Genomic DNA, 15,112 nt, shown 5'->3' on the forward strand with positions numbered 1-15,112 from the left:
TGGCTAGGTTATCTCAATGTTTGTTCCACCACAGATGTTCAACAAGGAATGAAAAGTGCAGAAACCAACCCTGAAGCTAAACTTGTACACACACACACACACACACACACACACACACACACACACACGCACGCACGCACATTCACGCGCACGCGCAATGTTTGATGATTACTGTAACGACCCAATGTGCGCAAAGTGAACGTCGGACTCCACGGTGAGGAGATTAGTCTCGGTGAACATGAAACCTTAAGCGGTAAGAGTCTCTTTTTTCTCGGTGTAAAATGGATCCATCTCTCTTCAGCTTCACTGGAGAGCGTCACATACTTCAAGCTTGATCTGCACTTTAATGATGTAAGTACTTCACAATATACTACTCCCTCAGAGATGATATAAGATACTGAAGGATGCAGGCGTCATTTAAACCCTGTTCTCTTCTTCTGCTTGCTGTGAGACATATAAGTTTTTATTAGTTTCTTATCCTCTCTTCAACAGTTGTGGGTGCTTTCATCACGATGGAGTTGCTCGAGTTGTCCGACGTCCAACAGATGTTCAACGACTCGCGTTTTCAGGGGAATTTAAGTGAGCTAGATGATGTAGACGAGCCTCTACCTAAGAGCGCGAAGATCACTGTCGTTGTGGTCTACTTGATAGTGTGCGTGGTGGGGCTCGTGGGGAACTGCCTGGTCATGTATGTAATTATCAGGTGAGAATAAGTGCGTGGGGTCAGCATCATAAGTGTGTGTGCTAGACTGAAGGAATACTTTGATATAGTGATTTGTAAACGAAGACAACTAGTTAACCCTGTAACCTGGCATATGAAATAATAAAGAGAAAAATCATTTTTTTCCAGATAGAACATATGTGACCCTTAATCACAAAATCAGTCATAAGAGTAAATTAGAAAAAAAATGCCTTTAAAGCTGTCCAAATGAAGCTCTTCAAAATATATTTACAGTAGGACATTTACAAAATATCTTAATGGTATATGATCTCTAATTAATATAATGATTTTTGGCATAAAAGAGAAATCAATCATTTTGACCAATACAATGATTTGTTGGCTATTGCTACACATACACCCGTGCTACTTAAGACTGGTTTTGTGGTCCAGGGTCACATATGTGTCATATTTGATACATCAGGCTTTTATGGCCCATGTAGTATGATATAGAAAAAAAAGGAGCTTACACTAAAGAAGAAGAAGAACACCTACATTTTATTTAGGTACCCAAACAATTTCAGCAATTTGCTGCTGCAATTTATATGGCCTAATAGTAAGATTTGCTTGTAATGTAAGTCAGTGGGATTTTTGTAACAGTATACAAAGCTACCTACATAAATGCATATTAATCAATTGTTATTTTATATCTCTGTCTTATTTAAATGCTTAGTTTTAAGATCAAAGCTCTGTAGTTTTAATTGCGAGAGGCAAAACATAATATATTGATTGAGTAGCTTGTTGTATTATTTTTAAGCTAATTTATATATCTTAATGGCTTTATAGGGTTAAAAAACAGCATCATTATACAGTGTGCTCATCTTGCTGCAACATTGCTTCATCTTCATGTTTTTATTAATTTGGGTCATCATTTGAAACACTTCTTATGATTTATATTTTCAGCTAGAGCAAAACATTTCCTTAACACTAATGTATGGTAACTATTTGGTTATTTTCAGGAAAACCAATTCCTAATATCCTGGGAATGTTCATTGTCTTTATTGTATGTTGTGTTGTTCTCAACTAGCTTTCGGCACCAGAACACAAAATTCTGACCCTAGACCACAAAACCAGTCATAAGGGTCGGTTTTTCGAAATTGAGATTAGGATAGGACTATGTTTGGCCAGGATACTAACTATTTGAAAATCTGAAATCAAAGGGTGCAAAAAATCAGAATGTTGAGAAAATCAACTCGAAAGTTGTTCAAATGAAGTTCTTAGCAAAACATATTACTAAGTTTTGATACATTTACGGTAGGAAATTTACTAAATATCTCCATAGAACATGATCTTTACTTAATGTCCCAATGATTTTTGGAAGAAAATTATTGGCATACAAAATAATTACTGACATAAAATCAATAATTTTGACCCATACATTGTATTGTTGGCTATTACTACAAATATACCTGTGCTTAAGATATGAGAAGATTAAGATATGAGAAGCTATTTATTTTATATATTGAAACTATGCATGATTACTTGGCTATTTTATCACCAGAACAGACCTGTAGACCTGGGTTAGAGCACTCTTCATGTTCTTGCCCTGTAGTTGAAACTGTACATTAACACCGTGAAATATTTTCCTGAAGCGACACCATTTCCTCTTTTCTGACGCTTGCTAATCCATCGTAGCACTTCCTCTGCCAGCGTTGTGCCACAAGCCTGCTTGTTCATTAAAATGCTAAATAAACATTTGGTTCTTGTCCAAACCTCCATGGCATGAAACAGCTGTAGACGGGGGCCAAGACACAGCTTTTCGATCTGCACGGCAAGAGTTTATATTAGCAGAATACACAATAAGTGTTACAAAGGCATTCCCAAGGTTTAATTAAGGGAAATAGAAATTCATGTAGGTTTGATTGCATAGAGAAAATGCTAAATGTTCCTCTGATTTACCAACTTGCACTCTATGCCTTGTCGTTCGCTTTTACATGACAAGTGCGGCCATGTAGTAATTTTGTCTCGCCCTCTCATGCTTTTATTTTGTTGAAGGTATAATTATGAAGGAATTCCATGCTGATCTAATGTACAAGGAAAACTGCCTCGTAATTAGGTGTCAGAAAATAGATTTGCCCCATCACCTCATGTTTTTTTAAGGGAAAACAGCCTTAAAGCTTCTTGTGTTTTTTTGTACACAGGGAAATGCATTGAGTCTTTTGTCTTCATGCTCAGTGTTATAATGTGTGTGTTCATGCATTCAATTATATGGTCATTACTCAGACGTGCTGATATATAGTCCTATGGGCCTATTTTAAAACCTGTTGCTATGCTGGTTACCAAGCACCACCTGCAATTTCTTTACCTTTGGAGATCACACACTGTCTCTGAGCTTCACTGAATTTGGAATGAAAAGTGTCAGTTTACCTCTTGAGGATTTTTAACAAGGTTTTCACTGTCATAGTCTTTCTTTAATATCCAGAAAGAAAGAGTGTATGCTTAAATGTGATCATATTTGAAAATAAGCATGCATGGCTTTCTAATAATTCAGATTTAATGTTTATCATTATAGTATTTAAAGATATAGTTCACCCAAAAATGCCCTCTTGTCATCTAAACTGTAGATGAGTTTGTTTCTTCATCAGAACAGATTTGAAGAATCTGTTTCCTGTTATCCTCTCACATCAACATCCACCTACATATTTGCTTAGAACTGTTTTGGACTGTTTTCACTTGTAAACAGTGCTTGATCTGAGCATATTTCTCTCCTCAATTCAGACGAGATTATTTTTCTCCAGTGAATGAATAGAAGTTAAAATCGTCTTGATGGATTTGCAGCTTTTCACTCACTTCACTTCAAGACTTTAAAAGATTAGTTCACTTTTAGAATAAAAATTCAATGTCTTTTCTTTCTTTCTTTAGTCGCAAAGAAATTAAGGTTTTTGAGGAAAACATTCCAGGAATTTTCTCCATATACTGGTCTTCAAATGGGGATCATCAGGTTGAAGGTCCAACTTGCAATTTCAAGCATTTTGAATTTAAAGATCAGGGTAAATTAAACTTATTTCTTCTGGGAAATACCTCTTCTGTAGCTTCTGAAGGGCAGTACTAAATGAAAAAAAGAGATATTTAGGCAAAATAAGCAAAAATGCACACATTTTCATTCTATTCAAAAGTTTACACTCCTGGCTCTTAATGCATAATCTTTCCTTTCTGGAGCATCAGTAAGTGTTTGAACCCTCTGTAATAGTTGCATATGAGGCCCTCAGTTGTCCTCGGTGTGAAAAGATGCATCTCAAAATACAGTAATACAGTCATTTTTGGAAAGGGTTCAAATACACAAAAATGCTGAAAAACCCAAAGAATTTGTTGGACCTGAAGGATTTTTCTGAAGAACAGCAGGCAGTTTAACTGTTCAGGACAAACAAGGGACTTATGAACAACTATCACTAAACAAAAAAACAACTGTGAATCATTCAGGTAACAACACAGTATTAACAATCAAATGTATGTAAACTTTTGAAAGGGGTTATTTTAATAAATTCAACTATTGTTTTCTTTTGTGGACTATGTGTAAACATCTTCTATGTTAAATATCTTATTCAGGTTAGTACTAAATTTAAAAAAAAAATGCATTTGTATGACCCCTCTTATTTTGGTCAAATTAGTATCATTTTGCAGATTCTGAAAGGTGTATGAACTTATGACCTCAGCTGTATATACTTTTCAACCACAAATGCTCGTCTTGCACTAGTTATGCAATGTGCACGTGTGACTTCAATCATTACGCTGGAAAGGTCACACATGGTTTTTCTTCATCTGTTTACTTGGGTTCAAAAATGTAGGGCAGAGCAAAAAACTTCATCTTATTTTCTTCTCCAACTTCAGAGTCACCCAAAAACGTTGCTTTAGCTTTGTTTGTAAAGGGCGTTTGGCTTTCTTCGCACATTTGCTTTGTAAACGCTGGGTCGGTACTTTTTCCTACGTCATGCATATCTACATAATGCACTGTCTGGAGCTCGCTCCCAAGAATTTCACTCACCTAGGCACAGGTGCTGTGGTGATGTGACAATAAAAGTGATTTGATTTGATTTGATTAATGCATGCACATAAAGTCGAACTAGTGCAAGACAAGCGTTTGTGGTTGAAAAGTTTATATATTTAAATATTTTTAGAATTTTTACTAGATAAGAACCTTATTCCTCGACTGGGATAGTGTATAGCCCTTTGAAGCTGCACTGAAACTGCAATTTGGACCACCACTCAAGTCCACTATATGGAGAAAATCTTGAAATGTTTTCCTCAGAAACCTTATTCCTTAAAATGTATTTATTCTGGAAGTGAAATAATCCATTAATTGTGAATTACTTGTGGATTTTTGTGATGTTTTTATCAGCTGTTTGCACCCATTTACTACAAAAGATCCATTGGTGAGCAAGTGATGGTAAATATCTCCAAATCTGTTCTGATGAAAAAACTCATCTACATCTTGGATGGAATATTTTTTAGAGGTGAACTGTTCTTTAAACCCTAATCCTAATATGTGACCCTGGACCACAAAACCAGTCTTAAGTCGCTGGGGTATATTTGTAGCAATAGCCAAAAATACATTGTATGGGTCAAAATTATTGATTTTTCTTTTATGCCAAAAATCATTAGGAAATTAAGTAAAGATCATGTTCCATGAAGATTTTTTGTAAATTTCCTACTGTAAACATATCAAAATGTAATTTTTGATTAGTAATATGCATTGTTAAGAACCTAATTTGGACAACTTTAAAGGTGATTTTCTCAGTATTTTGATTTTTTTGCACCCTCAGATTCCAGATTTCAAATAGACGTATCTCGGCCAAATATTGTCCTATCCTAACAAACCATATATCAATAGAAAGCTTATTTATTGAGCTTTCATATGATGTATATATCTCAGTTTTGTAAAATTTTACCTTATGACTGGTTTTGTGGTCCAGGGTCACATATACTGAGGATCCACCTGCTTTCTTGGAATGATGCTCTTGCTTGTCCTTGTCTTTGTCAATAGGTCATGTCATCTAGCAGGACATTACAAACAAAGGCAGATGATCAATATATGATAATACTGTGATATATGACAATACTGTGTGTTTTGCATACATTCGTCTCAATACAAAGCCAAAGCTATTTCCTATTAAATATAATGTGAAGCTGTGAACAGGTCATTCAAGTGTTGAATAAAGGTTATTTGAACAGTGATATTTGTACCTGCTGCAGGTACACAAAGATGAAAACGGCCACCAACATTTACATCTTTAACCTGGCCTTGGCTGATGCACTAGTGCTGGCCACTCTTCCTTTCCAAGGCACGGATGTCATCCTTGGTTTCTGGCCTTTCGGTCTGGCTCTGTGCAAAGCTGTGGTGGCCATTGACTATTACAACATGTTCACAAGTGTTTTCACCCTGACCATAATGAGCGTGGATCGCTATGTAGCCGTCTGCCACCCTGTGCGCTCCCTGACAGTTCGCACCCCGCTCCGGGCCAAGCTGACCAACGTGGCTGTGTGGGTGCTGGCGTCGGCCGTAGGATTGCCTGTTATGATCATGGGTCAAGTGGAGGAGGAGAAAGATGTTTACGGTAGTCTCTTTTCTCATTATTTTGTCAACCTGTTACTCCAAAGCATGTTTGTTCAATATGTCATGAAAATGTGAATCCATCTTTGTCATTTTGATGTTGTTGTGTTATCTGCTACCTAAAATAATTATATTTGTTGTAGTTTTACTGCATATTATTTCATTGCATTGACCAGCCTGATATTTGTTAGACAAATTTTACATAGAAAAGTAAAACAAAAGGAGGAAATGTAATGACGAAAAATTATAACTGCATACTGTCTTAAAATAATAGTAACATCCCAAAATGAAAATTCTAGCATTAATTACTCACCCTCATGTCATTTCAAACCCATAAGACCTTTATCTTCGAAACATATGTAACATGTTAATCTGCAACATGTTAATTATTTTACCGAAATAAAAGGGGTCATGCAAAATGCATGTTATTTTTTATTTAGTACTGACCTGAATAAGATATTTCACATAAAAGCTGTTTACATATAGTCCACAAGAGAAAATAATGTTTGAATTTATAGAAATAAACGCTCACTGATGCTTCAGAAGGAAACATGTTGCATTAAAAGCCGGGGGTGAAAACTTTTGATCAAAATGAAGATGTGTATATTTTTTTATTCTGCCTAAATAAAATATTTTATCCTGCCCTTCAGAAGCTACAGAAGATACTTAAATGTTTCCCAGAAGACAAAATAAGTTAAATTTACCCCAAACTGTAAGACACAGTGCATTAAGAGCTTGGGGGTGAAAACTTTTGATCAGAATGAAGATGTGTACATTTTTCTTGTCTGCCTAAATATTTTGTTTTCATATCATTTAGTACTGCCCTTCAGAAGCTACAGAAGATACTTGAATGTTTCCCAGAGGACAAAATAAGTAAAATTCTTCGAATTCAAAAAGTTTTCACGCTCTTGCTCTTAAAGCATTATGTTTCCTGCTGGAGCATCAGTGAGCGTTTGAACCTTCTGTAATAGTTGCATATGAGTCCCTCAGCTGTCCTCAGTGTGAAAAGATGAAAAATCATGAAGCCATTGTTGGGAAGGGTTCAAGTACACAAAATTGCTGAAAACCCAAAGAATTTGTGTGCAAAGAAAACAAAAATAACGACTTTATTCAACAATTTCTTTTCCGATGCTTGTCAAACTTTGAGGCGTGTGTGCATTTTTAAATAGGAAGATAAATCGTCACCTTGGAATTATAAGGTTCTATCTGCGTTCCGAGTGGTTTTGAGATATTGAGCTTCAGAACCTTCTAATTCTAAAAAGTCGTTTTCTGCTTGGAATTATAAGGTTCTATCTTGCAAAACAATAATTAAAGCAACAATTTTCAAGAAATAAAAGTAGTTTACTTATAATTTGTTTTAAAACATAAATTACTGTTGTAACAATGTGTCAACATGTAGGAGAATTTAATGTTTTAATGCTTTCTTTATCACATTTATTTAATATTTTAGGACAAATATTTTTTTTCTTGTTTAAGTTAGGCATAAAAGGCAGCGCAGAATATTTTGTCCAGAGCAGATGTTAATTTTATAATTATAGTGGGTAATTAAAGACATTATTGCAGAAACAGTTTAAAAAAATCAGCTACTCTAATCCATCCGACCAGGACTTTATTCCACAAAAAGCCATATTCAACCATATTCGCAAAACTATCGTTTTCAACATCTTTAATAACAACAGTTTGATCGCTATTGACCACATTCAACATCAAACGACAGTGACACTTATATTTCATTATGTACTTTACATTATGCAATTGCTCTGCAGTAAAGCCATTCAAGCCAGTTGCAGATAATATTATTTGTTTTATGCCTGTAAATGTATATAATGCCGGTAGCGGTAATTATGAGTAAAAAAAATCACGCCATCATTATGTTTTAAACAGTGCCACTTTGAGGAATAAATGTGAATTGCACTCACTGATTCTACAGACGTGTAATTGTTGTTTTACGTTTAATCTTTCCTGCTGTTATGGAGCAGTCCAGCGACATGACAAAGAAAGTTGATCCTGATTGGTCCTCTTTTTTGCAGTGCTGATTGGCTCACAGATAGAACCTTATAGAACCAAGTTATAGTTCGACTTTGTAGATAGAACCTTTTTCTTTTCTAAATAAAAAGTACTAAAATGTACACAACTTAAAAAAAATCACTTAATGTAAATAGGTTGTCACAGAATAAGAATATGTGAATAACTCAATTTTGACAAAAATGTCAGATAGAACCTTATAATTCTAAGGCGACGAAATAGGCATCCATTTCATCCCTACTCCCTCTTGTGGAAGATTTTGTATTTCATTTCTTCAGTCCACTTATGATTCATTATAGTACTTTACATCAGCTTTATCAATTCATTCCCTGACTTTCTTTATATGCAGGTGCCGAGTGCATACTGAACCTGCCTAAACCAAGAGAACACTGGTGGCCTGTGTTTGTGATTTGTGTGTTCCTCTTCTCTTTCTTGATTCCTGTGGTGATCATAAGCGTCTGCTACGGCTTGATGGTACGACGCTTACGCAGTGTACGTCTCCTGTCCGGTTCGAGAGAGAAAGACCGGAATCTGAGGAGAATCACCTATATGGTACTGTCTGTGGTCGCTGCTTTTGTGTTGTGCTGGATGCCGGTGCAGGTCTTGGCTTTGGTCCAGGCCTTGGGGCATGTGGATCTTGGGACCAGCCAGTCGTCGATGGCAGCAATGCATTTTTGCATTGCTCTGGGCTATGCTAACAGTTGCTTAAACCCTGTCCTCTATGCCTTCTTGGATGAGAACTTCAAGCGGTGTTTCCGTGAGTTCTGTATCCCGGCCAATTCTAGTTTGCTCCTAGAAGAGCAGCGCAAGAGGTCACTGAGGCGGGAGAGAGAATGTGCTGAGGAGGAAGAAAAAGAGGTGGTTATTGATGAAGGTGTCATTCCGGTGTGCGCAAATTAGAGGTTTTCTAAGTGACAGTATTCTTGGATGGCAACCTCTGAACTCATGAAGAAACTTACATTTGAGAAAAGTCATGTAAACATTGCAGCTTTTGCCTGGTTTAATTTTTTTTTTATCTTTAGCTGGCAGATGATTTGTGGTAATTCAGCATTAGAAGTATGGATATACAAGACCATTGTTTCACATGGGACAAAAGGGCTTTTATTCCGTTTTTGAATCTTATAGTGAATAATCTTCACATTGTTTGTTGTAGTCCTTATATAATTAAGTGGTAATAAATAATTATAAATTTTAATGAATAAATATAATAAATAAACATTAATTCTACTGTATTTTTGTAAATGTACTGCTTTTGTTACGAAACTGGTATCCTGGAATTGCAAATGCTAAACATTTATTGATTTATTTTTTTAACTGCTGTACAAAAATGTTTGTGTGTATATATACTATATATATTTCTATATACAACAAATATACACTAGTGTTCAAAAGTTTGGGGCAGTAGTGTATATACACACTACCAGTCAAAAGTTTTCAAACAAAAACAGTTTTTAAATGTTTTTTAAAGAAGACCAATCCTGCATTTATTTGATTAAAAAAAGTAAAATTTTGAAATATTTTTACTATTTAAAATATCAGTTTTTTATTTGAATTTATTTTAAAATGTAATTTACCCCTGTGATTTCAAATTTGAATTTTTAGCATCATTACTCCAGTCACACGATTCTAAAGAAATTATTTTAATATTCTGATTTGCTGCTCAAAAAACATTATTATTATTATTATTGTGTTGAAAACAGCTGAGTAGAATTGTTTCAGGTTTCTTTGATGAATAGAAAGTTCAGAAGAACAGCATTTATCTGAATTTTTTTTGGAACATTATAAATGTCTTAATTATAGATTTTGATTAAAGTACAAAGCAATTGACAGTTACTTCCTGTCTTTTTCTTTTCCTTTTTAATATCTTTCTTCGTTTTACTGTTAAAAATCTTAAAACATGTTTGTATCCAGCACCTGCACAGATCTAAACTACCTTCAGCATATTTCAAATTTGTACTGTTTTTGCTGTACTTTGGATCAAATAAATGCAGAAAAGCAGTAGAGACTTCTTTAAAAAACATTCAAAATCTTACTGTTCGAAAACTTTTGACTGGTAGTATATACGAATACTTTTATTCAGCAAGGATGTAATATATTGATCAAAAGTAACCAAAATTCTATTTTATCCAGAGTATGAATCACAGCTCAACTGTTTTTGGCATTGATAATAATGTTTTTGGGTTGTTGTTTTTTTCAAAAAGAAATACAGCTTTGCCATCACAGGAATAAATTGCATAAATACTTAAAATACACTTTTCTAACAGAGGTTTTAATCAGAAAAAGCAGCCTTGGTGAAATACATAAAAGAATGCAGTATTTAAAGATATTGAGATATCGTAGTACTGATAATGAAGTACTTATGTGCCTGTATCTTAATAAGTATTTATTTTCAACTGAATTGTTTGACTATGATTCAGAATGACAGGTTTGTGCTAATGAAGACAAGACTCTTCCCCGAAATTCACATCTGTTTGACATCTGTGAAATGTTGTACAGACAGGTGGGAAGGGGAGGGGATTTAAAGAAACTGTTGATTTCTGGGTTTCATCAGTTTGTTCTGTGATGGGACTGAGAGCATGTTTCCATGATCTTGGCCAGCTTACAAAGAACACACTGGAGTGAAGGATCTTAGAAACATCTGTTTTTGTCTGTGTGGTGTGAAGTGCTTGCCAGATGGTGTTCTAATGCTCCATATATGCTCCTTATGCCATGCTTCATCTTGTGTCACTTCAGCTTTTAAACTATAATTTAATTGAACTTTTGACTGAAGGGAAATAATATAAAGAATGCATTAATCTTCTACAAGAGGTTAGGGGAGAAAATAAGAGACGTTAAGGCTGAATAATGCATGTTACATTTTACAATGTATATAGAAGAATGCATTGTCTTATTATTTTGTGCCATGGGTTTGATTCCCAGGGGATGCATGAACAGATTCAAAACGCGTACAATGAATGCAGTGTAAGTCTATTTGGATAAAAATGTCTCCAAATGCAATGCATAAATGTAAATGTGTCATAAAATAATAATAAAGTGGTCCATTCATCTAATCCTTTATTACCATGTGGTTATTGATCACTTATGACTAGCTAGTCACTTAAATGCTTGAGGATAATCAGGTTTTGTAAACAAGGCCTTCCAAAGACTGAATTAACAAAGATGTGTTCTGTCCATGGCTTAATATGTCTTAGTCTGTCAAGATTTGAAAATCATGTTACTATACACCCAGGCTGTGAAAAAAGGGTCTTAGATTTTGAAATCTTTTTGTTGTTTAACCAGCATTTAAAAAATAATATCCGTCATTGGGAAACTAATCATTTAGGGGCATTTTAAACATTAAAGCCTGTAAATAATTGAAGGTTACCTGTGCTTTCCAAAAGGTCGTTTGTCAAAAATCATATATATTTATGAACAGTAATAAACCACATATTTGTAACCATCTGGCCCTTGGATTTTAATTATTCCCTTCAATTGTTCTTTGTAAATATAGCACTAGTAAAGCTATTTTCTGACAACATAACCATACAGTATCTTTTAACTGGTCACATGTATCTACAAATCCACTATTCAGTGCTAATGCTCTGTTTTAATAGTCATAATAATATTAAAATAAGCTATTCATGATATACATATCTTTTGTTGTTGTTGTTGTTGTTGTTGTTTTGCTAAAAGAAACGACCTTACTGCCCCTCTGTGGCTGGTTAAGGACTTGTTTTTATTATGGTAGATACATTTTGTTTAGTAACATTAAACAGGTCCTCTCAGAATATTACTGACAAAAAAACACCCTACTATGAATCATCAATATGTAGATTTTTATCTTGGGCCTTTCTTAGCAACCTGCTGTACTATTGGATGACTTTGTAAAGCTTTTGGGTGTATATGTTGTTTTTCAAATTGCTTTGTTTTTCAATAACCTAAATTTGCGTTAAAAGTTGATATGCCTAAATCTCAACCTATTTGTGATATTGCTGGTCAGATAGCTGTCTGGCTATGAACACCAGCCTGTCTTATTTTTAAGACCTGGCAGTACTAGAGATGAACTGGTTTGCTGCATTTCTCTCAATTTGCAGTGAAGTAACTGCTAATGTGCTTTTTTTAAAACCTGTCAATCACGTCCTTGCTAACCTGCTGTCAGAGCTCTGCTTCATCTCATTACGTATTATTAGCAATAGGTGGCAGCACTAGCACAGAAACGCTTTTGAAACTGTAATGTGTCGGTCTGTCACTGAAGCGGAAGGTGGCTCTCTAGCTCTAGGTAACCATCTTTTTGATTACTTGCCATTCCAGGAAGCCAAATTTAATTTAATGGGATTATCAGCAATACCTTTCATGTATCATTGGTTTCTTTGTTTTCATTTAGCTTATGACACATTTAAAGACTGCTGTGATTAGTACATATAATATGAAAATGACAAAATAAATAAATGAATAAAAACTTGCCAAACTTGATTTAGGTGTACTTAGGTGTCTGTCTTAAGCTGTATCTTAATAAAAATATGAAAATCTTTATTGCAATAAAATGTATTTCACTTGCTACTATCTGAATAGATTGTATAATTTTGCTTGGAATAAAATATTTTATGTGGTATATAAACATGAATTTATTACATAATTATAAAAATACAGTTGAAGTCAAAAGTTTACCTTACAGAATCTGCAAACTGTTAATTATTTTACCAAAATAAGAGGGATCATACAAAATGCAGGGGTTTTTTTATTTAGTACTGACCTGAATACGATATTTCACATAAAAGGTTTAGTCCACAAAAGAAAATAATAGCTAAATTAAAAAATTACCCAGTTCAAAAGTTAACATGTGCTTGATTCTTAGAGCCGGGGGTGTAAACTTTTGAACAAAATGAAAATGTGTACATTTTTCTTATTGTGCCTAAATATCATGGTTTTTTTTTTTGTTGTTGTTTTTTTTTTTCAGAAGCTACGGAAAATAATTACATGCTTCCCAGAAGACAAAATAAGTTAAATTTATCCTGATCTTCAAATTCAAATTAATTGTGTTTCCTTCTGGAACATCAGTGAGTGTTTGAAGCTTCTCTAATAGTTGCATTTGAATCCCTCAGTTGTCCTCAGTGTGAAAAGATGTTCCAGAAGGAAACACAATTCATTAAGTGCCAGGGGGTGAAAAAACTATTTGAATTTGAAGATCAGGATAAATTTAACTTATTTTGTCTTCTGGGAAACATGTAATTATTTTCCGTAGCTTCTGACCAAAACCCCCCCCCCCCCCCCAAAAAAAACATGATATTTAGACACAATAAGAAAAATGTACACATTTTCATTTTGTTCAAAAGTTTACACCCCCGGCTCTAAGAATCAAGCATTTTGAACTTTTGAACTGGGTAATTTTTTAAATTTAGCTATTATTTTCTTTTGTGGACTACATCTTTTATGTGAAATATCATATTCAGGTCAGTACTAAATAAAAAAGAACATGCATTTTGTATGATCCCTCTTATTTTGGTAAAATAATTAACAGTTTGCAGATTCTGTAAGGTAAACTTTTGACTTCAACTGTATATTTATAATTATGTAATAAATTCATGTTTATATACCACATAAAATATTTTATTCCAAGCAAAATGATAAATCATACAGCCATTGTTTGAAAGGGTTCAAATAAACAAAAAATACTGAAAAACAAAAGAATTTGTGGGACCTAAAGGATTTTTTCTGAACAAGGGCCAGTTTAACAAACAAGAGACTCATGAACAACTAAAAAAAACCACAGGGGTGGATCATTCAGGTAACAACATAGTATTAAAAATCAAGTGTTTGTAAACTTTTGAACAGGGTAATTTTTACAAATTCAACTATTATTTTCTCTTGTGGACTACATGTAGGTGTCTTTTACGTAAAATATCTTATTCAGGTCAGTATACTAAATAAGAAATAACATGCATTTTGTATGATCCCTCTTACTTTAGTCAAATAATATAACATTGTGCAGATTCTGCAAGGTGTTAATATATAGGTGTTAACATATTAATATAACCACAACAGAGAATCCCAAAAATCACAGTATGAATCTGAGCTTAAAACGTTTGAAATCGGATGAATGTTAATTAATTTTCTTACTTCTTACAGCATTTTGACTAATGTTTTCAATATCTACAAAGATCAAATATCTACATCACATTTTGATTTTGGTCTTAATTCGCATTCTTATAATCAACACCACTATGTATGTTAATGTGTACTGACTGGTAGTGGCGTTAGCTGTTTTAAATGAATGCATTTGCACTTCAAGGGGAGATTATGACTTCATTTAGCTACTATACCCATGAGGCGCCGCTGTTTACAAGGCAACGAGACTCTGAAGAGTCAAGCAGTTTAAACTGCTATAGCTTTGTATCTTATGAATATTTACATGCATTATGTAGCAAAATGTAAAAAAGTACTATATATTATATCCTATTTTACTTACATTTATTTTGCAATTATTTTATTAAATAACTATTAAATAACGTGCATTAACTTATATGTTACTATGTTACTGAGTTGATTTGTTTCAATGTACATGATTTAACATAATTTGGGACTTAACAGGTTAATATACTTTATGTTTCCATGAACTGATCCAGCTTGAGACAACGAGATACAGGCACTAAATTTGAATCTGAATCAGAACTGCAGAGGCACCTTTCCTCTCAGGCAGTGATAATGGATATCCTTTACCTATCGCTGTATTATTAAATCTATATTACATTATAGGCTTCTGAATAAAATCTATACGCATGCCTGCACGCCTACTGTCAGCGACCGCCGTGATAAATTGCTTTCAGGTGGAAAATCAGGAGCTA

The 15,112-nt window shown here is 34.1% G+C and overlaps 1 protein-coding gene across 1 annotated transcript; it reads left to right on the plus strand.

Moving 5' to 3' along the window:
* The first annotated feature begins 498 nt into the window (after nt 1-498).
* On the plus strand, nt 499-9,767 carry LOC141290863 (delta-type opioid receptor). The gene is made up of 3 exons (XM_073823002.1): nt 499-703; nt 5,909-6,270; nt 8,641-9,767. Exons 1-3 carry the CDS (start codon nt 513-515, stop codon nt 9,189-9,191), a joined length of 1,104 nt encoding a protein of 367 aa, XP_073679103.1. The 5' UTR covers nt 499-512; the 3' UTR covers nt 9,192-9,767.
* The last annotated feature ends 5,345 nt before the right edge of the window (nt 9,768-15,112 follow it).

Source organism: Garra rufa, chromosome 18 (assembly GCF_049309525.1).
Source record: "Garra rufa chromosome 18, GarRuf1.0, whole genome shotgun sequence".
NCBI lineage: Eukaryota > Metazoa > Chordata > Actinopteri > Cypriniformes > Cyprinidae > Garra > Garra rufa.